We start from the raw sequence: 25,719 nt of genomic DNA, 5'->3' as shown, positions 1-25,719 counted from the left end.
CAGAACAGTGAACCGTTCGACTTCCTCCTCCTACTGAGCGGAAATGTACAATTTCCCCCACTGTGTGTCTCCGTGCCTGGAGCCTCACCAACCACATCCGCTGCCCCATAACAGCCCTGCAGAGATCTGAGGCCCCTGACCACGTGCCCCTGGGATGGCTCCCGGGTCAGGAATTTTCTTGTATGACTTGTTTCCCATCCATCTCTCCCCCATTCTGGTTGCCTCCCCCATAATGCTCCAAGCTGTCCCCATCTCGCACCCAGTTGGGAGCCCGGACCATCTTCAGACCCTCCAGCTGGAGCCTGAGAACCGTTCAGTAGGGCAGGTCCTCTCCAAAGATCCCAGACTTCACAGCTCAGAACAGTAGCACTGGCAATACAGGAGGGGAAACTAAGTCAGCATGCCCAAGGCCACCCAAAAGGGGAAGAGCCAGGAATAGGATCCAGGTGTCCAGTCCTCCAACCCAAGCCAGTCTTCCAAGACAGGGAACAAAGTGTCCTTTGATCCTGCGCCTGGATACTATACCAAATATTTGTTCCTTATCTGTGTTGCCATTCTCAGAGGGACAAATTCCAAGGATGGTTGGGGAAGAAAGGTCTTCTAACTGTGAGGCCAGGGGTCACCCATCCTCACTGGGCCTCCCTGTGGCTCGGGTCTTTGGAAGGGGAGCTGTTTTTCTCTGGAGTGTGGTTTAGGCTGGGAAAGATCCTGGGAGTCAAAAGAGAAGACAGACCCCAATCTTTGCAGGAGCCCCTACAACGGAAGGGTAAATTGGGGTACAACAACTCAACCCACATTTCCCAAGCCCCCAATTAGAGTCAGACCCCCCCCTGCTGTGGTGCTGTAGGCCCAGAGGTAGCCCTGAGGTCTCTGCCCTGGAAATGGGTAGGAAAATGTTGAAATCAGACTCCACTCGAGCAGAGCGCGACCAGGAGGGTGGCGGCGGCATCAGCACAGCAAAGGCCAGGAGGTGGGCGCGGCGGGACCCAAGCTTGCAAAACTGTCTTCTTGTTCAGATAATATTTTTCTTGCACCCCAAAGAGTGCCTTACATACCTCACTTTGGAGGACGCTGGAATAGAGGGTGACAGGGAGACTCTCAGAGAGAATCTTCGGGCTGCAACGGACAACAGAGATGGTTTCGTCTGACCCCCTCAGCCTGCCGGTGAGGACACAAGGGCCTGGGAAGGGATGCTGTCCGAGGTCACCTGGCTGGCCAGTGGCAGATCCCAGAAAGAATGTGAATCTCTAGTTCTTAATGCTAAAACCGGCTGCCTCCGTGTCTTGGCCACAGTCCAGCCCCTTACTGGCCCACCTACCGGGCCGCAGGCAGGTCCCTGCACTGCTCAGTCTGCTGGGACTGCCTCCTCTATGAGTGAGATCACCCACCCGCTTGGAGGGTGGCTGTGGGTGTCAGGGAAGTGTGCATCCCCAAGTGCTATCAGGACGGGGGACATGGGGCCATCAGCAGGCCTTGGTTCTAGGAGGCACTCTGCTTCACTACGAAGCCTCACCTTCCTCATCTGTGAAATGGGTATAATCAAACCCAGCTCTCAGGCTGCTGTTTGAGTGCCCATGGGGTCCCATAGAGATCTGTAAGCTGGGGAGTAACCTGAGGGGGGTTACTGCTGTCCTTATCCTCTGGTAGGTTCTGTTTTGGGGGAGAAATCTTGAATGCCTGAGAATCTACTTCTGCCTGCCAAGAGCAGCCCTAGACGCTGCCGGACTCGGAGCCCCTGCGGCCCAGTGGTCCCAGGGTGCTCCAGCCCGGGCCTGGCCTGGTGATGGGCAGCTGTGCACATGGGTCCTGGGCCTTCTGAGGCACAGGCCTGAAACCTTGCTCCTGTCTCTGTGGCTCTATTTCCCCCTGCTGGGAAGGGGAAGGTGGGGGTGGGGAGAGCCAGGGCAGGAGGGAGGGAACAGTCAGCCTGGGTGCAGACAATAAGGAGGTGCATGTTCTACTACAGTAAACTTAAAAATAATAAAATCGTCCAAAAGTCTGACTTTTTATCATCACAATAGGCCTACAATTCTACAAAATGTCAGTGATAAAACACTCCTCCCTCCAGGGTGGCTGCCCCACCTCCCTGCCACTGGCATCTGACCCAGGCCTGATGCTATTCCCCGTAGACTGAGCCAAACCCACTGCATGTGCGCCGCAGCCCAGACAGGCTCCCATGCTTCCTGTTACCAGCCACTTGCTTGTGTGGTTCCTTTGCCAACAACTCCCTCCTACTCTGTATGTCCAGCTTCTTCAATGCTCAGCTAGGCTGCTTCCTCTTCCAGGAAGTCTTCCTGCATGCATTCCTGTCCATTCCCCAGCTGGCCACGGCTACCTTCCCAGGCCTCCTGACTCCCAGCCTGGGCCGTAGTGTTAGGATCTCACCTCCAGTGGAAGATTCAAGAAAGGAATCACCCTTTGAAACCTGGAACTTACAGCACAGAGAACCATACCAGGAGAGCCATGTCCTAGCTGTGTGACCTCAGACAGCTCCCATGACCTCACCGGTCTCAGTGTCCCTGTGTACAAGGACCATCTCATCTTCAAATCGTCTCCTTGCCTTGACCTCACCATTCCTTCTCTTGGCCACACCCTGTACCTTGTCAATGTGTAAAAATGTGCCACCTGCTTCTAAAGTCACTGATTCAAGTACCCCTTGCTGACCATACCCTCCCTGCCTCCAGCTTCTTGCCAGATATGACCAGCCCTTTGTCAGTACCCCTGATGGATCAATAAAAACAGATTCAGACCCAGGGAGAGAGCCCTGGACCACAGACAGACCTCTCTATAACATAATCCATGGCTCATTCCACCCTCTTCAGTTCACCTTGCCAGGCATCAGACCAACACTCAGTGCTTTTCATTCTTCAAAGGCCCATTCCTCCAGCCCCAGGGCCTTTGCACAAGCTGTTTCTCTTGTCCAGCATGCTCCCCTCCCCCCTTACCTGGCTATACCTACTCACTTTTCAGATCTCAGCTCAAAAGTCCATTCCTTAGAACAGCCTTCTGCAGTGACCCTGGATTAGGAACATTGCTCCGTACACTGTCACACCCTCTCTTTTCATTCAGCTACCTGCTCTAGGTCTTGTGGGGCTCCAGGATTACTGCCTGTATCTCCTGTGGTCTATGAGCCCACGAGGGCAGTGCCCATGTCTGCTGTGCTCATCCCTAGTGCTGAGCTGTGCTTCACATGCAGAAAGTGATCGGTACGTAACCAAAGGTCTCATTCACAAAATTAAATTAAAAAATAACTTTAAGGAATAAGCGGGTTGCTCTGGGCGAGGTTCTAGGCATATCTGTGTGGGGTGCATCTCTGTCTCTCCAGGGTGGATCACAGGCCCACCGACTGGTGATGGTCCTAACACGATGAGGGTAATGACTCAGCCAACAAGCTCTCAGGGCTCCTTCCTGTCCATCACCTCCCAGCCCTCCTCTAGGCCCGCCCCATTTCTCCTAGCACTGGGCCTTTAATGAGCAGGCTCCTGGAGCATTTCTGAACCGGCATACGGTTTACTCTGCAGTGTGAACAGTTCCTTCTTCCCAAGGGCCAGAACTCAGGAGGCTTTCCTTTGTGGGGTTGGAGGAAGAAAAAAGTATTGGAATCTAGTGAGAGTGAGATTCAAATCCCAGCTTTACCTCTTGCCTGCTGTGCGACCCTGCAAAGGTCACTTAACCTCTCTGGGTCCCCATTTCCTTATCTGTACAAATACGACAAGAATGTCTAGCCAGAGGTTGCTGTAGGATGAGTAAAAGTATATTAAGGGTCTAGTCTAGTGTGGGGCCTGTCTGTTATATATACTTGATTTCAAGACACAGCTTTTTAACATTTTAACATCTCTGAAACTGAAATACAACTCCTAATCAGAGTTTGTCTACCATTTTTCCTTTCTCAATGAACTATAAACTAACCACGCCTCTCACAGTAGACGGTGCCCTGCATTCAATCGAATACAGCGGCGGCTTCGTTTCTTTGCCTCCTTTGCAAAGAGGAAGAGGGTTTTGGGGGTCTAGGGTCCAAAGACCAAGAACACACCTGGCTGAGGAAAAAGGCTCTGCTGGGTCCGGGATGATGACACGGAACCTTAAAGCGTCAGGCGGTCTGAAGGCACAGGCCCTTCCCCAGCCTGATGGCTGTCCCGGTCCCACTCAGGGGTGGCCGGAACTCCAGGAAGACCCTCACCTTTCTGGATCTGACCCTATGCTCCTGGGGATATGGCCTGCAGAGCCTGGCTTTGGGGGCAGTCTGGTCACAATGTCGATCGTGCCTGCAGCTACCTAAAACCCCAGTCTTTGTCCCAAGAGGAGAGTCCTGGGGCCCACCCAGAGATCTCCCCTCCAGTGTGACCCATTTATCAAGCCACCCCTGGACCCTGTTCTCAGTTGTTCTAGAAGGCCAGTACTGGGGATGTCATCCAGACCTCCCCCCAGTCCTAGTACCATGGGTGCCCCTTAAACCCTCCGGCCTGGTGAGGCCAGACTGCGTGGGTGATTACCTACATTATTATTATATTGTAACATGTATTACACACAGCCAAATTTTTATAGAAATAAAACAGCTACTGGATATAAAAATTTCAAAATAAAAACAACAGAAAATAAAATTCTGCCATCTAGTAATAACCAGCTTCTGTGTCTGTTTCTTTATCACTTACACGTGTGTAGATATGTTCCTTCCTCACATTCAAACCAAAACAGGCTCATTCCACATGCTCTGTCCTCTGCTTTTCTAGTTAACACGACACAGCAGACCTCTCTCTGCATGTCAGTTTCCTCTCAGTGGCCTTGGGGTCTCTGCCATCCTCCAGCCCGTCCCCTGGCAGGTGTCGAACGGCCCCTCAGGCTGGTCCCTGAGGCCTGACCGGAGTGCCCAGCCTCCACCAGGATGCAGCGCTTACGGCCTGAAAGGCTTCTGGGGGCACTTGTCCCCCCTCTCTCCGGACAGGGCTGTGATTAGGTCATGGCTGCCTTCAGGGCCCCCCGCCAAGCAAAGCCACACCCTCCCGGAAGCACTCTCAAACTCCTAAATCAAGGGGTGTGAGGTGAGTGGCGGCTGTCTGTCCCTGCTGGATTTGATTGCAGGCCTTTGCAAACAGGCCCGATGTTCCGCCGGCCCAGATGCAGGCTGGGCATCTCCCGCTCCCCCGGGGGCTCCAGACATCACAGTGAACAACAATGAACAGGTGCCTGGCACTTTACAGCTTATAAAGCATTTCCATACTCTTTATCCAATTTTGAGTCTCACAACAACCCTATACATTAGGCTATGCAGGTAGCTATTATCTTCATTTTATAGATGAAAAGACTGAGGTTCAGAGAGGTGGGGTGATTTACCAAATGACCTCCCTGCTCTCCTCACCTTTGGAGTCTGGCCCACTTCAAACTGCACGAGCAGCCTGGCTCCCCCACCCCCACCACACCCCTGGCTGTGCGCCTCTGAAGGCCATGGTGGGTCTGGCTTCTGTCCTCATCCACACTCCCCAAGCATAGGAAGACCCCCAATCGCTGGCTGCTGGAATGAAGATCATGATAGGTACCAAGGCAGGAAATAGCCTCTCCATTTCACATATGAGGACAAGGGCATAAAAAAGGGACAGGACTTGCCTACACAGCACGTCAGTGGTCAGGTCAGGTCCCCCTCCTCAGAGGTGTGGCTCCTTTCGTTCCCCTGTGGCCCTCGTTGTCTGTGATCTTGGACTCCACATGCCACGGCTAGAGGTTCATTTTGGGCTCCTCCTGCACTGGTTGGGCCCTACCTGGTCCGGCCAGGTGCGAAGGGGCGTGCTGTGGGAGGGGCTCTGGCTAGGGGAGGCTCAGTGCCCCAGCCTGGGCCACCACCCTGGGGCAGCCTTAGGAATGGCCACAGTAGCTGCTATCCACTGAGCACTTGCATGTGCCACGCCCTGTGCCAGCACTTCCCATCTGGCCCTGCAGGCTGGCACCATTATGATGCCACTTTACAGGTGTGGAGGTAGAGACCCTGGCCAGGGCGGGGCCAGGAAGCCTGGGCTTTATCCCTGGCAGCAGCAGTCCCAGGAGCATGCGGGCACGAGAGAAACAAATGTGCAGTCAGATACAAGAGACAACACCTCCCAGGAGGTCTGGTTTGGCAAGGCCCCAAACTCTCCCTCCCATCACCTGGCCACCTCCCATCCAGGGCCGGCTGGAGGATGAGGCTTAGGCCCAGAAAACACAAGCTGGCCCTGCAGTCCCCAAGTACCCCCTGTGGACAGGGTCACACCGCCTGCCGGCTCCCCACAAGCCCCGGGCTCAAGGCCAGGCTGGAAGCAGCTGTCACACTAATCCTGCATGAGTTCTCAGCTCCCTGCTTCTTCTTATTAGAATAAGACCTCCCATATTTTCTCCCAACTGGTCAGAGATGCTACCTGTGAAACGGTGCCAGGGTGGGGTGAATGAGAGGTGGGGTGGGGTGGATGGAACCCAAAGACTGACACTGCAGGGTTTGCCTGCAGGAGCGCAGCACAGGGATTAAGACCCTGGACACAATCCAAATGACACGGGTTCAATGTATGGCCCTGGACATGCTGCCCACCCTCTCTGGGTCTGTGTCCTCATTCGTAAAATGGGGATAATAGTAGAAAAAAGGACTGACGGTAAATACACCAAAATACCTATACTGATTATCTGAGATAAAGAGTAGATGTAGGTAATTTATTTTGTCTCATTTCCTGTCTTTTTCTAAATTCCCCATTATTGATTATTTATAATAGAAAAAACAAATATACTTTCTTGGTAAATTAACTTTACTGAGATACATTTTACATACAATGTAATATACCCATTTAAAAATGGGGATAATAATGAGTAATAGTATCTATCCAATGGATTGCTTTGAGGAGTGAATGGGTTAACCTTTGTAAAATCTCAGAGGTACCTGGAGCATAAAGAAATGCTATTGTTTGCTAAATACATAAGTCCAAGAGCAGCCTGGCTTCCTCCTCCTCTCCCCACTCACCTGGACGGACCTCCCACCCCACCCCCAGCACCAAGCCCCAATTCCCTGCCCCCAGGTTCACTGCCAGGCACCCACCTCATCACCCTAGGCCTGGACTACTTCCATAATCTCCTGTCTGTGCTCCGGAGGAACTGCACTAACAGTCAAATCTGGCCATGCCCCTTCCCTGTTCAAAAGTCTCCCATGGCTCCCCACTGCTCTGGACTCACAGCCTGGCTCCTACGTGAGACAGTGTTTCAGCAGGTTATTTAACTGCTCTGTAGCTTGGTACTCTGAAGAATAAAGATAGTACCTCTCTGACAAAACTCACAGGATTCCGTGTTGTCTGGGTGGGGTATACAGTCTGACCCACGGCCTCTCTCACCTGTCTCCTCCTCCCTCTTCCATTGTCACGGTCCTCTCTCGCTCTTCCTTGAACTTGCGGGCATGGCCTTCTCTCAGGGCCTTTGCACTGGCTGTTCCCTTCACCCTTCCACCATTTGGGGATGGCTCTTTCCCCAGAAATCAGCCCAGCTCACTCCTTCACCTCCTTCCAGTTTTTGCCCAAAAGTCATCTTCTCAATGATTCCCCCTGACCACCCTCTTTGTTAATTTAAAAAAATTGTCTTTATTGATTTTAGAGAGAGAGAGGAAGAGAGACAGACAGACAGACAGAAACATCAATCTGTTTCCTATATGTGCCCTGACCAGAGATCAAACCAGCAACTTTTGCATATGGGCACACTATTCTCACCAATCAAGAACCCGCCAGGGCCTGAGCACCCTGTTGAAAACAGCAGCCCTCCCTTGCCTTTCCCCTCACACACCCCTAACGCGCTTCTATGTTAATTTGCTCCATCACGGTCATCACCCTCTGTTTTACTTATTTTTTTTCTATTAGATTGTAAGTTCCTTTACAACAGATTTTTTTTTTTTTTAATTATTTTTATTTATTTATTCATTTTAAAGGAGACAGAGAGAGAGAGAGAGAGAGAGAGGAGGGGGGGAGGAGCAGGAAGCATCAACTCCCATATGTGCCTTGACCGGGCAAGCCCAGGGTTTTGAACAGGCGACCTCAGCGTTCCAGGTCGAAGCTTGATCCACTGCGCCACCACAGGTCAGGCTACAACAGATTTTTTGGTCTATTTTTTTTTTACTGTCCAGACCCCGCCCCCTACAGAAAATACCTAGCACAATGCAGGTGCTTAATAAGTGAATGGTTGAACGACTAAATGAACCACGTAAAGTGCTTACGACAGATCAGGCAGGTAGTAAGAACTCTGCTCTTTAATTATACATTTTCCCATTTAGTCTAAACCAAATAAAATAGCCATTTCTTGTAAGTCAAAAGCAGCCAGAGAGTAGCCATTTCATATAGTTTAAGCTAATGTTTCCCATGGCGGCCTGCAGGCCCCTGGCAGGCACCTCAAGGCCTAGCACACAGGAAGTACCTCATGTCTGTCTGTCCACAGAAATGCAGTCCTCTACTCCTGGCCCGTCCCATTAAGTGTGATTGCCAAGCTCCTCCTATCATTCTGAAGGAGGCAAGGTACAGACTGTTGACTTAAAATAATAAAAAGAGAATCTGGCTGAATTAGTTTCTGGTCCTCTTAAAAAATCTCCGTCCTCTGATATCTGGTAAAGAACATAAAAACAAAAAACACACTATGCTCTAAAATAACCCAGGTTCTAGCCACTTGGAAATAGCCAAGGTTAAGGCTGAGCAAAGTCCCTCCCTGAGGGATAAAGGCTAGCTGCCTGCCTCTAAGGGGATTCATGTGATGATGGCAGAGGGAGCCTGGAACGTTCTTTGATTATCTCTGTGTTCCCTGTTGTTTCCAAGAGAGGCTTCAGTTAAAAGAGGTTTAAGTCTAGAGCATGGTTGTCAGAGCTAGAAAAAAATGCAGCAATCACTGAATCTACCCCATTTCACAGACGGGGAAAGTAAGGTACAGAAAAGGGAGGGTTTGGCCTTTGGTCAGAGGAGGGAGGGGAAGAGTTCACCCTGGAACCTATGTCCGCTGACTTCAGTCTTGTGGCCTTGCCTCTGGACCACACTGCTTCTACGCTGGCCGTTATAGTCATCTGTCCTTCTCTGCAGTTACTTCCTTATGGGAAAGTCCTCAGAATGGAAAGCTGGGGTGAAAGGAAATTAAGATCATTTTCATGGACTTTTGTAACAAGCTGTCAGATTGTCCTGCATAATTAAATCCACCAGAGAATCTCTATAGACTTCTTAGCATAGAAGTTTATCCTTTTATATTTAATTTTGCTAATTTTATAGTATTAAAAACAGAATGCTTTCATTTACTATATGGTATGTGTTTTCACACATACACACACACACACACACACACACACACACACACACGTCTTGGAATTAAGATCCCCAGGCTTGGTTGCTGGTTTGCTTTGTGACCTTAGACAAGTCACATCCCCTTTGCAGACAGTGGATGCCTATCTGTAAAATGAAGAGGTTGGATGAGAGGATTTCTTTTTTTTTTTTTTTTTTTTCTTTTTCTTGTGGGAAAGACAGAGAGAGTCAGAGAGAGGGACAGATAGGGACAGACAGACAGGAAGGGAGAGAGATGAGAAACATCAATTCTTCATTGTGGCTCCTTAGTTGTTCATTGATTGATTTCTCATATGTGCCTTGACCGGGTGGCTACAGCAGACCGAGTGACCCTTTGCTCGAGCCAGTGACCTTGGGCTTAAGCTGGTGAGCCTTGCTCAAACCAGATGAGCCCGCATTCAAGCTGGCGACCCTGGGGTCTCGAACCTGGGTCCTCCACATCCCAGTCCGACACTCTATCCACTGTGCCACCGCCTGGTCAGGCGGAGAGGATTTCTTAAGATCACTTTCAGCTTGGACATTGGTAACTCTATGGTGCATTTTAAAATTATTAGCATGGGATGACTTTTTAAAAACCAGAATCTGTCATGCTCCTAAACCAGGCCAAAATGGCATGGACTAGCCAAGCAGGAAAAGGGGTCCCAGGTTATACATATATAGGAATGACAGAAGACTTAGGAAGCACTTAAGCCTGAGCATCAGGGCTACGCTTGAGTGACAGCACATATATTTAGTCTACTTTTGTAAGGGTCTAATAACACTCATTTGTGGTCTAGCTCCAAGTTCTGCGCAGCTCCACAATGGCCAGAAGGCGAGGTCATGGTCACTTCAGCCCTTAGAATCCCAGACTTGAGGTCAAAGGTAGCTCACCCTGAGCAAATATTCATCAGCTTCTGCTTGCATACCTCTGATGACACAGAGCTCACCACCTGTCCAGGCAGTTCCTACTTGGAAGAAAGCTCTTGGGAGAGGGGCAGGTCATGAGGAAAACAAGAGAGACCAGAAGGCCTAGCCTTGATTCTCAGAAACTACTGCCTCAACCAGGGCAGGCAACAGAGGATGGTGAGGAGGACCAGTCAGCAGGAAGGCCTGGAGAAGGTCTTCTCTGGCTCCTCCTCTCACTCCAGATGTCTAAGGCAGCTGCTAACCCAAAGATGCACAGGAAGTGCAGGGACGGACACATTCCACATTTGGTCATAATGCAGGTGGGTTCTGAACAAGCCGCAGGCTGATTACTGCCTGCTAGGGGCAGACACCTCAGCTCCCTGGTCCTGCCTTTGCTCCCTTTGGCTCAGGCAGGAAAAACAGTGCTGGGCCAGGGGCCTGTTGAGCTTGGAGGTGAGAAGCTTTATGGGATAGATGATTGCCCTGGTGGAGGAGGAAGGGTGGGATGTTGTTTTTGTGTCCAGAGTAGGATCATTAGATTCTGTTTACAGCTAATGAGAATCACATCATAAGGGGCGTGCAATGGGCAGCAAGACCTTCCAGAGGAAATCTTAAGGTGGGCGTGGGCCAGATGCCAGAGGTATTTACTCAGAGAGCAGCCAGCCACAATTCTTCAGACATGTGCTCTGTTGCAGACCCACCTCCTCCACCCGGACACGGCTCTCTCAGTACTGTCCTGGTCTGGGGTCCACGCGTGGACGTGAGCCAGTCTTATCACACTGGGCTGGGACATAGAGTTGGGTGCCAGCACTTGAACATATTTAAGGGACTCCCCATACATCCCCTAAAGCCAGGTGTGTATGGGGGTCTGGTCCAGACAAGTCTGCAACCAAGGACCCCACCACCTCCAGCCCAGGGATCTCCTAGCTCCAGACCATGAAGCAGACTGGGTGTGCAGCCTCAGACCCCCCAACCCCCACCTTGCATGCCCAGGCCAGCTTGATAGGGATTTGGGAGTGTCCCCACCTCTTGTTTCTTATACCGAGAAGCTGAGGCCCAGCAAGTCACTTAGCTAAGAGGGAGAGAGTACCAACACAGGTCCCGGGGGGGGGGGGGGGGGGGGGCAGTCAGGCCACAAGGGGGCATGTCGGGCTGCTGGCCACACCCAGGGTGAGCGGCCCTCGCTGCCGGCAGGAGGGGTGGCCGGTACAGGCAGTGCCCATCAGGGCCCTAGCCGTCGGGAGCCTGGACTTTGGGGCGGCCCCTCCTCCCGGCCCTGTGAGGAAGAGGCCACCACTGCGCCCTCTATCTACGGGGGAAACTGAGGCCTGCAGAGGAGCAGTGCTTTGTGCAAGGTCACGCGGAGGGGCTGGAAGCCAGGTCCCCCACGCCCCGCCGGGTCCCCGCGGCGCGCCCTGCCCCAGCATCCCTCCCAGGGAGCTGCAGCCGGGAGACGCAGCACGCACACAGCATGCAGACCGGGAAGGTACGGCTAGCGGTGCGGGGCCGCCCTACCTTGATGACGGCCGCGCAGGTGGCGGTGGCGTCCGGCTCCCGCTCCGAGCTCCTCGCCGCCCGCGGAGTCCCGGCGCCCAGAGCCACCGCCTCCTCCCCCCGCAGCCGGGCGGGCGGGGCCGGTGGGCGGGGCAAGAGCCCAGCACAGGCCCCGCCCGCGCGCCCCGCGGGGCCACCCCTCCTTCGCCTCTCTCCCGCCCGCACTCCTGGCCCCCGGGGGCTGGTCTCCGGGCGTGCACACACGCACAGAACCGGCGCGCACAGTGGCGCGCACACTCCGCAGTGATTGGGGCGGGCGCCCCGGCGACCAGGTTGAGGCTGGTAACAGTCAGACCCGTCTGGCTTCACGTCCCGCCGGTTCCTCGCTGCGCGGCACGGGACAAGGGACTCGACCTCCTGGAGCCTTTCGTTCTCCCCTGGGTAAAATGGAGAAAGTATCGTGTCCGTCTCGGAGAGCTATGTGAGAATTAGATGAGGTCTAATCTCGCCGTAAAGTGCACGCGCAGAGCCCGTCACAGGGGAAGCGCTAGGTAAACCGGACGAGGAGCTAAAGGGCAGGGAGCGCCGCAGGAGTGGGGAAGGAGTCCCTTCCTTCTCCCGGTAGCCAGGAGGGGGCGCTGCTGTGCAGCCTGACAGGTTTGGGGTCCTGAGTACAGGCCATCCAGAGAAGATGGGGAGGTCCGGCCTTTGAATACCACCACCAAACACTGAGCGATTCACTCACCGTTCTTCGCACCTTAAATGCATTACTACATTCAACCTTCACACAAGGCTATGAGGTTACACTATTACTCATTTCACACATAAAAAACTGAGGCACAGAGGTTAAATGTCTTGCTTAAGATCATACAGCTAATAATTCAACACTAGGCAGCGTGGCTCCCAAACCCAAGCTGATAGCCATGCCACCTGTCTTGAGAAAAGCTCTTTTTTTGTTGTGTTGTATCTCCAGGGCCTAGAACAGTGCCTGCAATCTAGTTGACAGACACTCAACGTTTGTTGAGTAAATAACTGTGTATACTATGTCCTACTTTACATATATTATTTTATTTAATCCTGATAACTCCTTTATTTGGCCACTATAATTACCCCCACTTTACAGATAAGAAAATTGAGGCTTAGAGTCACTAAGTACTTGGGGGCTCTTGATGATCTTCTTAGAAAACACAGCCAGGGCTAAGTCCTGTGACTGTGTTCACTGGGCTACTTCCTTGTTCAGAGCAGATGGGCTCTTGCCTACCAGCCAAAGCCCAGCCTCTCACCCTGCAAAACCGTAGCCCTCGGGCCCCAACCCAGGACTGTTGGAGCTGGCCAGCTCAGTAGGCCAACTGAATGCACACTTCTGGTATCAGGATGATAAGAGTTGATAATTTGATGTTCCAGAAATGGATATGGAAAATCAGAATGTTGTGGAAGTTCCTTAAACTTATGGTTCAGTATTGCCTTTATTTTTAATTACATCTGAGAGGTGGGCACCATAACCTTTTGAAGGCTAAGGCATCTGAATATCTTAATTCACCTGGGGCTTAGACAGTATCTCTGGTGCCTCCCCGCACCCCTCTGCACACTCACAGCTCTGTGCTTCATCACCTTCCACTGTCTAAGCCTATTCATCCTTCCTTCCCGGCTTGGCACCAGCACCCCTCCGCAGGAAGCCTCTCCAGACGCCCTGTGGAGTGTCTTCCCAGCACCGCTTCTGCATTGTTCCTCCCTGTGCCACGAGGGTAGGTGGCTGGGACTGTTTGGGGAAAGGCTGATTTGACAGCGACCTCTGGGGGCCTTGGGCACATGTACTGAGGGGCAGAGGGGAGGCCACCAGAGGCCTCTGTGACACAACCTGGAAATGTGCATATGTGGGGGAGGGTGTCTTCATTATCCTGTCCCTTCCCTCCCTCCAACCCTGGTTCATTTAAGGCGATTCCCTGACCATTCTCTGCATTGCACACATGGGGTAACAGGCCAGAGTGGAGGTGACTTGCCCAGGAAAGGACATAACAGGTTGAGCCCCAAAGTTGGGTCCATCTTCCAGTACCCTACTGGGCCATACTGCTGATTGGGAAGGGCCAGGAAACTAACACCTTTCTTCCCTATGTGTCAACATGGCCTGCTTTGTTTAACCTGCCATGTAAGGGACCAGATAAGTGTGTGTGTGAGAGGCAAGTTCTTCACCTACCTGTCCAACACGGAGCTTTCTGTACCATATGGCCCTGTGCCCATGGGAGAGTGAGCTGAGAAAGAGCGAGCAGCAGCTCCCGGGAGGTGAGGTTCTGAGTGTGGGGGCGAGTAGCCCTGAACACAGGTTGTCTGTGGCTGGGGTGAGGGGGGCCTCCCAAAGTGCCCCCAGGCCCCGCCTCCTCCTTTGAGAGTCCTTTTATTCTAGGGGATTTTGGCCCAGGAAGGTGCCCAGGGTAACTCCTTCCCCCTCCCCTGCAGAATGGAGTGTAGACCTCAGCTTGCTGGGGGTCTAATGTCTGGAGAGGGATGCTTTGAGCAAGAAGTCCCATCCCCTAGGGTAGGAAAGTGGGGGCTGTGAGGGATCAGATCCTCCAGCCCTGGAAGGCAGAGGCCCCTGGGGATGGGGGCGACAGCTGTGGTGCAGGGCAGGGAACCTGACACCAGGGGTAGGCCCCAAACGCCCTTCAGGAAGAGCAGAGGGAGGGTGGGCGGTCTCTAGCAGCAGCAGCCCCACACTTTGTCAGGAGTGACTCTACCCCACTTCTCCCTGCGACCTGCTACAGACTGTTCGGGGCTGGTTCTTCCTCCCATTTTCCTCTGCCTGAGCTATTCCCACAGGCCCTCCACCACTCAGGAGACCACGGTGCAGCCTTCCCTTTCCCCTGGGCCCTTGCAGAGGGTGGGGAGGTGGGGGCTCTAGGCTCCATACAAAGGGAGGTGAGCTGGGAGGAGCCCTCCCTGGTTTTGCACTTAGGGCCTCTAGGCTTGGGCATGGCTTCAACTCAGTGGCTGTGTGACTTTGGGCCAAGTTAACCTGAGTCTTGGTCTCCTCCCTGTAAACTGAGCTTGGCTTGTTGTGGGGTGGTGCTCTAGGACAGGCAGTTCTCATTCCTGCGTCTGCCCCGAGCTCCCTCTTCAAGGCTGGGGGAGGCCCCATAGTCCTCATTGCTTTGTGGTCCCCAAACCTCAGTGTATCATAATGCCCATACCCCACAACAGGCTCCGAGTGGGGTCAGCACTAGTATTTTAAAAAGATGCTTAGGCGATTCCACAGTGTAGCCACGCAGGGACCTGGTCAGGTTGGCCGGGTAGCTTAGTTGGTTAGAGCATCATCCAGACACTCCAAGATTGCGGGTTCAATCCACGATTCAATCCCCAGTCAGGGCACATACAGGAATTAACCAATGAAGGCACAAATAAGTGGAACAACAAATCAATGTTTCTCTTTCTTTCCTTTTCTTTCTCTCTCCAAAATCAGTAAGTAAAAATGAAAAAAAACCAAACAGTTACACAGTGCTGGGTTGACTGCAGTCTTACCCCGTCCCCTGTGGGGCAGGGCAGGTGCAGGCACCCAGTTCTGGGCAGCGCTGCTCCTCTGACGGGAGGGGTAACAGGAAATGGATGGTGAGAAGCTGGAGAGGGGGAGGCAAGTGGAGAGGAGGAAGAGGGACGATGAGGGAGGGGAAGAGGGAGGACGGGGGAGGGGAAGAGGGAGGACGAGGGAGGGGAAGAGGGAGGATGAGGGAGGGGAAGAGGGAGGACGGGGGAGGGGAAGAGGGAGGACGAGGGAGGGGAAGAGGGACGATGCGGAAGGGAAGAGGGAGGATGAGGGAGGGGAAGAGGGAGGATGGGGGAGGGGAAGAGGGAGGACGGGGGAGGGGAAGAGGGAGGACGAGGGAGGTGAAGAGGGAGGACGAGGGAGGGGAAGAGGGAGGACGGGGGAGGGGAAGAGGGAGGACGAGGGAGGGGAAGAGGGAGGATGAGGGAGGGGAAGAGGGAGGATGGGGGAGGGGAAGAGGGAGGACGGGGGAGGGGAAGAGGGAGGATGAGGGAGGGGAAGAGGGACGATGAGGGAGGGGAAGAGGGAGGATGAGGGAGGGGAAGAGGGAGGATGAGGGAGGGGAAGAGGGAGGATGGGGGAGGGGAAGAGGGAGGATGAGGGAGGGGAAGAGGGACGATGCGGAAGGGAAGAGGGAGGATGAGGGAGGGGAAGAGGGAGGATGGGGGAGGGGAAGAGGGAGGATGGGGGAGGGGAAGAGGGAGGATGAGGGAGGGGAAGAGGGAGAGAATGGGCCAGGGTTGGAGAGGAAGATGAAGGAGGAGGAAGAAAGATGTGGGGAGCAGGATGGAGGGAAGACGGGAGGAGGTGCCATTTATGGGCAGCCCTGTCTGACTGGGCTCGTCCCCGTACTGCTGAGGAAGGGGCTGGGTTTTCAAGTCTGGAGTGTGAGGGACCAGCGAGGCTCAGCCCATCCTGGAGCCTGGGGCCTGAAGGCCCGAGCCCGCCACTCTGCAGGGACCGGACACCAGGCTCAGCGCCGGTGTCACCGCCATCTCCCCGACGACGGCCCTCTGGGTTACGGCACACAGCCTGTCGGGGTACAACCAGGACCCCCAGTCCAACCTCCGCCACGCTTCACAGGTACCGGCTCCTGATGAGGGGGTCTCAGCACATGGAAAAAGCCGAGTAAAAATGAGAAAGGCCATCAAGCCCGTGTGGGGAATCTGCAGGAAGCCCGCGTCGTTGGCCAACCGGCAGCCCCTGTGAACAGGGAGGGAAAGGAAGCCGCCCGTTCCTCCCCAGGGCTGTGGAGGGCGGTGTGCGGGGTCTGGGGCCTGCTGTGCCAGCCAAGTGCACACCTGTGAGTGACAGAGCGCCTGCCTCTGGTCCGCAGCCCTGGGCAGGCGCCTCAGTCAGCCCGGTTTCCCTGTGAGGCCCCCGCACGCCCAGTCCTTCATACCAGACTGCCAAGCTCACGGCCAGACCGGCTCAGCCATGCGTTCCGCCAAGCGAGCTGCCGCAGTCACTGCGCGGCCTTGACTCTTGGCCTTGAGGGGGACGGTGGAAGCCTCTGTCTGCTGAGGGGGGGCCTGGAGGAGCCCAGAACTGAAACCGAGTTCCTGACAGCCCTGACTCAGGGCCTGGCTGCAGCTGTCCCCTCTCGTGGCCTTTTCCTCACCGTCCACACAGCCAGTTTCAGACAGGAGGTGACTCTTCTTGTTCTGGCCAACTAGGTTGGTGGGGCGAGATCAGGTTGGACGACTGACCCAGGGCTCGCTGCCCAACCCCCACAATAAGTTCCTGTTGGTGGGGGTGAGGGTTTTCCTGTGACCCCCCTGCCCCAGGTGGGCCGTGAGCAGGAAGAGCACAGGCACAAAGCTCAGGAAGCCGGCTGCGGCAGACGGGAGCCGCCGAGCCTGAACGCAGGCCCCGCAGCACCGCACGGGGGTGGTGTTCTCGCCCAGATAGACAGAAGCCCCAGTGCGCAGGGCCTCCTCCTCGGGAACAGGGGGGGGGGGGGGGGCTGGCCCTGGAGAGGTGCCCACTGAAACCGCAGCCAGGGATGTCCCAGGCTGGGAAGGCCCTAGTGGTGGGCTCTCCCAGAATGGTCAGTTACTGAGAACCATGCAAGGTACAAAGCTTGTGAACTAGTTCCCATATTTACACTGCTTTACACAGATAAACTTAAGAGAACATTCAAGGTTTCCCATAAAGACAGTGCTCTTGTTTGCCTGCTGAAGTGCTCTGGGAGGAAGTGAGAAAGGGGCAGCATCCCTGGGCATGTGCTCTTGAGGCAGCCCAGCCAGCAGACAGTGTGCTGACGGGAACACTGGAGCCCGGAGGGGAGAGACTTGCCCAGCATCACAGGGCGATGGGGCTCAGGAGGCTGGACCATTGCTCTATGGCCTCTTCCTGTTGGCCTTCCAGTCGAGGGTGAGAAAGGGCTTTGGGGAGTGCAGGTGGCCAAGTCAGGCCTCCCCGTCCCCCTCATCCTCGCTGGTACAGCCCTCAGGCACCACTGGGTCCAGGGAAGCCCGGGTCTCCAAGTATTCGGCCTTGAACTGCTCCAGCTCCCGAAGCTCAGCCTCCAGCCGCTCCCGGTGGGCTGTCCGTAACTGCCGCAGCTGTTTCATAGGAAAGGGATTCATGTCGCTGAAGGCGATGTTCATCAGCTTCCTGAAGGGAGAGCAGAGTCAGCCCAGAGCCGTGTCCATGGCCCGCACTCACTTTGCTTTCCTAGGCAGATCTGCATTCATCCTGCCCACATGGCTAAGGCCCTTGGCCTCTGGGGTGAGGAAGAAGACAATTTCCAACCAAAGTCCTATGTATTACGGCAGGAGGAAGCTTAGGGCTGACTACGGGAACTCTAACCCACTAAGGAAAGGTTGGTCAGAGAAGGCTTCTTGGAGGAGGTGACATATGAGCAGATGCGAGTAGTGGGAGTAGTGGAGATGGCAGGTGTGGGCTCTCACCGGCTGTTGCAGATGGTCTTGGTGAAGAAGCGCAGGTACTGGTAGATCTCCAGGCTGTCCTGCAGCCTCAGGATCTTCTCCTCGTTGTACTTGAAAATGGCCAGGGCATAGCGGAACACCACCTGGGGGCAAGGAGGGGGCCAGGTGGGGCCTGGGGTCCAGGGCAGGTAATCCCCAGGAGGGGAACCCACACATCAGGTAGTGTGAGAGGCCCTGCCCAGGGTCTCCTGGCAAGGTCAGGGGCAGAGCTGTTACCAGACCCTCCAATCCAGGGCTTGGTACAGACAGGAAGAGGAGGGGCCCAGGTGACGGAAGAGGAGGGGCCCAGGGGACGGAAGAGGAGGGGCCCAGAGGACTGGAGGGCAATGGACGGAAGCGGGATGGGCCTCCTGGGCTGTGCTCATGCTGCCTCTCCAGGGAACGCCATCTCCCCCAACTTGTGGAGGCAGAACCACTTCCCTTCATTTGTGCAAAGCACTTTAATTTAAGCCATGCTCCCAGCAGATGTCCTCACCAGCCCTGACAGGTGTCACTGTCCTCCCATTTTCCAGGGGCAGAATCGGGACCCAGAGGATAAAGGGTCTTGCCCAGGACCCACCTCCTCACCCCCTGGCAGTGCCCTACCTTGGTGCCCTCATACAGGAAGGCATCCCAGACTTGGAGGAGGATACTGCTGATGAGACTGTCAGCAAAGACCACGAGGAACCAGTTGAAGGTGATGAAGGAGAGGTCCACACGGTGCTGCCCCAGGTGGGCCATCAGCCTGGGCAGCTTCTCAGAGAGCAGGTCCTGGAGCACCCGCTGGTCCACCTAGAGACCGCGTGAGGGCCCGTCAGCTGCTGCCCAGGGAAGGGGCAGCCCCAGGGAAGAGGCTACCTCTTGCCCTGCCTGCCCTTCACCCAGCCACACAGTCCTGGACTCTCAGCATGGGCCCCGTCCTGCCCAGGGGCACAGAGGCAGCCTGGCTGCGGCATGTCCCTCTGCGGCCCTGGGCTAGAGCACTGGGCTTTGACACAGGGGTCTCCGTGGGCTGTTAAGGTTGTGGCCAGTGGAGTTTTGGCCCCTTTGCCCCTCAAGCCAAGAAGGAGCTCAGGTTTGTACCAGCTGACACGTGGCTGCTTCTCCACCCAGTCTGGGCCTGACGCACAAGAGGCTCTGGGCCTGTTTGGCGGAGGTCCTGCAAGGAGTCACACTGTTCTGCTACCCTGAACATCAGGGAACCCTCCCAAAGGAGGGTGCTGCTGGAAGATGGCTGAGTGACCTCTCCGGTGGTCCCTGTCACGGCTCCACCCTTGCTTTACTTGACTGTGCTGGTTCTCCCGGCACTGGCCCCTTCCCTGGCTGTAAGACTGGTTCTTTTGTGGCTGGCCTCCCGCCTCCAAGACCGCTGTGAGTCTCCTGTTGCGCCGTTTTCCTGTCACTGCTACTGTCTCAGCCCTCCCGTCCCCTGCAGTCCTCCGGCAGGTGTTAGCTGTGGGCTGCGGGATGCGCTTCCTCCCTGCCTTCCTCTCCCGGCCCGAGTCCGCTGTGGAGGTCTAGTGTCCAGCTCAACACTTAGGGTCATTCATCCACTTTAAGATGCCACCGAACCTCCTGGAGAAGTTATGGATGAGCTGAAATGATGTCTGAGACTTACTTTGAGCTCCTCAGAGTGGGAGGAGTGGGTGGAGGTTTAGACTACACATCAGGGGCCCCCAGTATTGATAATTATTGAAACTATGTAATTGGATACATGGAGGTTCATATACTTTTTCTTAATATTTATGGACATTCAAAATTTTTTATCCGAAAAAGTGAAAACAAAACAAAAAAAACAATCGAAAAAACAACCCACCATAACACACTGGTTATACAACATACCTCAACTTCAGAGCTGTTAGAACGTGAGAATAAAATATGGACCATTTCCCAGCCTGCCTTGCAACTAGAGGTGCCGTGTCGTTCGGTTCTGCCCAGGAGGTGGAAGCAGGGACTGCGGGACTGGGGAAAGCTGTGAAAGGGAGCCAGGTCCTGCCTTTCACCCCCGCTTCCTCCAGCCTGGGCCACGGCACCGTGCCAGCGGTGGTGCAGCCGTCCTGCGACCACAAGATGACAGGCGGGAGGACGAAAGCCACACGCCAGGATGGCAGAGCAGAGGGCTGGAAGGAGCCGTCAGCTTTGCCATGACCTGAGAAGAATCCCCCATTTTAGCTGCTTTAGGCTTCCTTCCATGCAGCCAAACACATCTTTACCCAAGTCACCACCTAGTTCCTGTGACGCCTATGTCCTGATCTCCAGCCTGGCCTTTCTACTCCACACCCGCCAACCACTGGCTCCTGGGCCCCCACCCAGGCGGGTGTCCCTGAAGGCGGGATTGGTGTTGGGCAACCGCAGTAGGAAGGCAGACAGGATGGGCGCGCAGGCATGGCTTGGTAGGTTTGGGGCTGGGATGTCAGAAAGCTCCCTCTAGGTGGCCTGTCTCCGCAAAGCAGATGGTGCTGACGCAGCAAGAACAGGACAAGGGGCGAGGCGGGAGACATGGGACGGTAGAGATGGAGGTTTGAAATGGTTTTTCATTTACAGCTCCCAACAAACCCAAGAAGTAGTGTTCCTCCCATTCAAAAGCGGACAAACACGGGGTCAGAGAGGCGACGTCACTTGCCAAGGCCAAACAGCTGGTTACTGGAGGGCCTGACTTTGACTCAGTCTGCCAGCTCCAGGCTGGGCTGTGCCCAGACGGCAGAGGAGGTCATGAGACAGTGGAGGCAGTGTGCTTCTTGGCAGGAAGCGATGAGCGTGTGAGGAATCGTCACCACCTCCTTCCTCCCAGTCCCATCTCCCACCCCACTTAACCTCTGTTTTGAAATTCTTTACTGGCAAATAGCAGGTGACACTAGATTTTCTTCTCCTCCCCTCCGCAGGAAGCCAACTGTTTCTAATGACATAATGTTACCACTGAAATAACAACAGTCCATCCTGTGGGCAAAGTCCCCCAAATTGTAGACTATCAACTTACCAGAACTTCCTAGCAGAGCCAGTGAGGGGTACTGGCCCATTGCACAGAGGGATAAGTGGAGGCCTGAGAAAGTCCTGACTTTTCCAAGATTCACTGGCTTGTAGGAACAAGTCGGGTGACTGCATAACCCCTAAGTCCCGTCCCTGCCCTGCCTACCTGGGATGCTGTCAGCGTCTTGCTATAGTAATCAGCTGGCATGATGGTCTCCACAATGGCCACCAGGCACCAGAAGGCACTCTCCTCTTCTTCTAGGACCAGCAGAGCGATGGCTGCCAGCCTGTGCGGGAGGGAAGTAGGCCTGGAGTGACCCGGAGAAGTCACAGCCAGGCAGTGCGTGGCAGAGGCTCCTGGGTCCCACTCCCTAACCAGACTGGTGTTCTTGGTACCTGAGGTGGAACAAACATGCTTTTGGGGAGGACTATATAGGGGATTTCCAGGGCAATGGAGATCATCTTAGAGCATGGGTTTTAAAGTCCTGTTCCCTGGGTCTGATCCTGGTTCCGTCACTTCCTTGCCGGGTGACCCTAGGCAAGTTACTTAACTTCTCTGAACCTCAGCATCCTCCTATTAAACACAGGGCTGTTATGAGGATAAATACAGTTAACACATGTTAAATTCCCAGCCGAGTGCCTGACACGTGCTGAGTGCTTTATAAATGTTAGCTATCCTCATCTTCATATCCATAGGCTTTGAGATCTTTGCAAATATGCTAACCTCTCTGAGCCTTTCACCAATTAAGTGGTACTAATAATACCTACCTCTCAGGGCTGTGAAGCATCGGAGCGAGAAGACAGCCCTTACAGGGCTCTGCTCACTGTCTAGCACACATCAGGTACTCAATACACAAAGTGCTTTCTTTCCTTTGCTTCCCCCCCCCCCCAAGTTATCATAGGCTCTAATGAGATCGTGGGGAAGAAAGGAAACACCCACAGTGCTGAGCAGAAAAGTCTGCCTTGCAGAAGTACTATTTAGTTCTCCCATCTTTCCTGATGGATCTCTTCTGAGGCTAATCCAATAATATACTTCCCAGAATGTACCTGTCCATCCCATATTCAAAGATGTTCAGGGAATGCTGTACACTCTAGCTCCCACTGAGAAGGAGAAATCTGAGAAGCCCCTGAGAAATCTTGCAGTGAAAAGAACCTTCGAACCCAGCGCTGTCCAGTGGGGCAGGGGAGGCCCTTCTGTCTAGTGCACCCCCTGAGCATCCTTAGGGGGGCCCCAGTTTATAGAACCGGGAAGGCTCACACTCTTGACAGGCTACAGAGCCCTCTGCGTTGTCCAGATATGTATGCTTCTCTGGGCTTTCCCCGGATTGGACTCATGACGTCCAATCTCTTCTCAGGCTCATGTTTTTTGTTTTATCTTTTTTTAAAAGAAGGCCAATTCTTGCCCTGGCCAGCTGGCTCAGTGGTAGAGCGTTGGCCTGGCTTGTGGAGGTCCCGGGTTCGATTCCCAGCCGGGGCACACAGGAGAAGCGCTCATCTGCTTCTCCACCCCTCCCCCTCTCCTTCCTCTCTGTCTCTCTCTTCCCCTCCCGCAGCCAAGGCTCCACTGGAGCAGAGTTGGCCCGGGTGCTGAGGATGGCTCCATGACCGCCGCCTCAGGCGCTAGAATGGCTCTGGTTACAGCGGAGCACCCCTAGTGGGCATGCCAAGTGGATCCTAGTCAGGCACATGTGGGAGTCTGTCTCTTTGCCTCCTCGCTTCTTACTTCAGAAAAATACAAACAAATAAAAGAGGGACAATTTTCAAAAGAAAAATGAAATTCCTTTTATCTCCCCAGTAGATTGAGAAGGAATTCCTCTCCATTCTGACTAAAATATTTATACAAACCCTCACGGTCTGAGGTGAGTGGATGCAGGGAAGAGTCACAGGTCTCCTGGGAACAGAAGAGACTAACCCTAGAGGGGTGGTGTGGTGGTTAGGGGGTTCACGGGTCATTTAGTTTAGGGATGACTCTCTGACTATGGCCAGGGCAGACGTAACTAACTGATCTTGGCACTCTTTCTCACCCAGTCTGGAGGCCGCCTCAGAAACTTACAAGACAAGGCTTCAGGCAGCTGCATCCTACTGGTCTAGACAAATACATTACAGACCCAATAAGACTGAGGCCCAGAAGGCAAAAGTGACTTGCTCAAGGTTGGTCACAGGCAGTTGGCAACAGAGTGGAAATAGAACCCAGGGCTCCCCAAGTCTACCCTGGTGTTGTCTCCACCTCAGCCCATTCTACTGGAGCCCCAGGATGTGCTCAGTCCAGGAGCGGGCTGCCAGCATTGGGTCAGATTTCTGCACATTAAAAGGTCAGTGATGTGAGGCTGCTGGTACCAGCTAGGGCCTACTAACTGCTCAGGGCTGCAGGCAGACTGCAACTTGAGGCAAGTAGGCCCAGTGGATCTACAAAGAAGGGAGTGTGGTAATGGGAGGAGAATAACTTTTAGAGCACTCCACTTATATTTTAGAGGGTAATGGCTTTAAAATGTTTGCTTTAAATGAGCACTAAGTCATTTCTATCATCCTCTAAACAGGCAGGATTTGTTGCGTGTGAAGACACGACACATGCAGTTCCTGTGGCTGCCACTAGATGGTGGCACTCAATAAGTGAAAGGGGCCTGTAGGGTTGGGTTTAAGAGTCTTTGAAAGAAAGCAGCAGCACTGTCTACATTTGAACAGGTTCTATTACAAATACTTCCTATTTAAAGGAGTAACATAAATATTTTCCTAAATACCTATAATTGGTTAAGAAAAAAGCACACAGAGAAAGAAGTAAAGAAATGCTCTGGGGGGGGGGGGTCAGTCCCTCCCCTTAGTCTCAGGTGTTCCTATGTACCCCTGCCTCAGTTGTTCCTTTGTACCCCTACCTCTTTCCACACAGAGAGAAGCTTCTTTCTTTCCAAGAGGCTCAAGACCCCTTCTGCTGCAAGAATCTCCCCATGCCTCTTTAGCACAGGCAAACTGTTCTGGAGTTTAACTCGGAATTCCCACTAATTGTATCCCTATATTCTCAATTTCACCCAGTTTAGGCTGGAAATAAAGTATCAAAAATATCTACCCTTGGGAACCATTCCAATTTGAGTAGGGGCAGTCTGAATGTTTATTCTGTGTCGAATAAATGTCACACACTGCCTATTCTGAACAAAAGAGCAGAATGGCGTAAGCAAATTTTGCTTGAGCATATGTATGTTTCAACTGAGTCAAAACTTGCTTAGGGAAGTATGTGAGATTGCACAGCCTCTACTGAGATGACAGGGAGCCCCGATGAGAATCCCTCACTGTCCTGGAGGGGACAGCCCTACCAGGTCAGCCCACTCCTATCCCTTGTCTCCTGCTGTTGGACTAGAAGGAGACATTAATCCAGGCTGGGCCAATCAGATTCCTTCCTTTGGGAATTTAGGCCTGGGATATGAGGGCATAGACAAAGGGAAGACCAGTTAAAAGGCTGTAAACTTAGGGGTTGAGGTCTCCATTCTGACAGCCTTCACAGGCCCTAAATGTCCAAGGAATGATGGACAGAGAGGCTGGTCTACTGAGAGAAGGGAGAAGTGTAGAGTGAGAGAGCCACAGCCCACACAGCCCACACAGCCCACAGGGCACTGCAGAGCAGTACTATCTCACAGCTACCACGCAGGGGACTCATCTCCATGACTACACTGAATGATGCCCCTGGGGCTGTGCAGCTGCCTTGCTTCCAATGACCCTGTGGTCTCTAGCTGTTTTCTTTTCCTGGCATGTTTAAGGCTCCCCTGCAACATTTACAAATTCTCTTTTCCTTCTGCTCTGCTGAGTGGGTTTCAGTTAAAGCAAATGATGCCCAAATCAGACACTTCCACAATTTGTGAGCTGGGTTGTGGATTACACAACTCCAGGGGACCGTTCACCATGCCTTCTATGGCAGTGGCACCTCCCTGAGCGCTGACCCATCTGCCTTGAACATGTCCTTTCACTCGCCTGTCCCCATCTGTAGAGTGAGGATCATATCAAGCCTCCTGGGCTCACCAATCCTGGCTCTTGGGAGGCTCCAGAGACAGTGGGCTGCTCTGAAGGATAAAGGCCGGGTCCTCGCCCGAGTCACGGGGCTCACCTGTTCAGGCCCTGGCAGTAGCCGATGGAGGGGTTCTGCCAGGAGAAGGCCAACAGCACCCGGCGGAGCTTGTCGGGGAAGTTGGAGGTGGGGCAGGTGAAGTGCTTGTTGTTGGGGAAGGTCCGGTTCAGGTCCAGCTCGATCTGCCGGGCGGCAGGGTGCCTGCAGGTCTGGCTCCGGCTCAGCAGCTCCTGGTAGCGGCCGGGGGCCTGCAGGTGCTGGACGCGGAGGTGGACCAGCCACCTCCAGACACGGGGCCGGTGCTCTCGGGACACGCCCACCCGCAGCAGCTGCTTGAGCTCGAGGGAGGGGGCGAGCTCCCTCAGTGCAGCCCAGCGCTCTCGCAGTGGCCGCTCCAGAACCTCGTGGGCCAGCAGGTGGTGGGAGCGCACCTCCAGGGCCTGGATCTTGGCCAGCAGCTGTAGGTCTTCCACCTCGTAGTTGGGCACCGTCAGGAAGCCATACTCATCATACTCGCTGCCAGCAAAAGCCCATGTTAGCAACACCTCG

The 25,719-nt window shown here is 54.1% G+C and overlaps 2 protein-coding genes across 3 annotated transcripts in view; both read right to left on the bottom strand.

The window, feature by feature from the left end:
• CORO2A (coronin 2A) overlaps positions 1 to 11,860 on the bottom strand; it is a 50,496-nt gene extending 38,636 nt beyond the window's left edge. Inside the window, exon 1 of the mRNA XM_066367583.1 lies at positions 11,706 to 11,860. The gene's annotated coding sequence lies outside the window, so the exon portion shown is untranslated. The remainder of the gene's footprint in view (positions 1 to 11,705) is intronic.
• A 3,745-nt stretch (positions 11,861 to 15,605) lies between these two features.
• The window catches only part of TBC1D2 (TBC1 domain family member 2), a 50,075-nt gene continuing 39,961 nt past the window's right edge, over positions 15,606 to 25,719 (bottom strand). The window contains exons 9-13 of one of the 2 annotated variants that reach the window (XM_066367580.1): positions 25,210 to 25,686; positions 21,286 to 21,406; positions 18,759 to 18,944; positions 18,135 to 18,256; positions 15,606 to 17,786 (exon numbers count right to left, since the gene is read on the bottom strand). In XM_066367580.1, the coding sequence (XP_066223677.1) occupies positions 17,333 to 17,786; positions 18,135 to 18,256; positions 18,759 to 18,944; positions 21,286 to 21,406; positions 25,210 to 25,686 (1,360 nt within the window). In that variant the 3' untranslated portion in view covers positions 15,606 to 17,332. Of the gene's footprint in view, positions 17,839 to 18,134; positions 18,257 to 18,758; positions 18,945 to 21,285; positions 21,407 to 25,209; positions 25,687 to 25,719 lie in introns of both variants that reach the window. The other variant, XM_066367579.1, reaches the window with a different exon arrangement.

This window comes from Saccopteryx leptura, chromosome 2 (assembly GCF_036850995.1).
Source record: "Saccopteryx leptura isolate mSacLep1 chromosome 2, mSacLep1_pri_phased_curated, whole genome shotgun sequence".
Classification (NCBI taxonomy): domain Eukaryota; kingdom Metazoa; phylum Chordata; class Mammalia; order Chiroptera; family Emballonuridae; genus Saccopteryx; species Saccopteryx leptura.
Note: the sequence above shows the minus strand (reverse complement) of the source record. Positions and strands in the feature narration are given on the sequence as shown.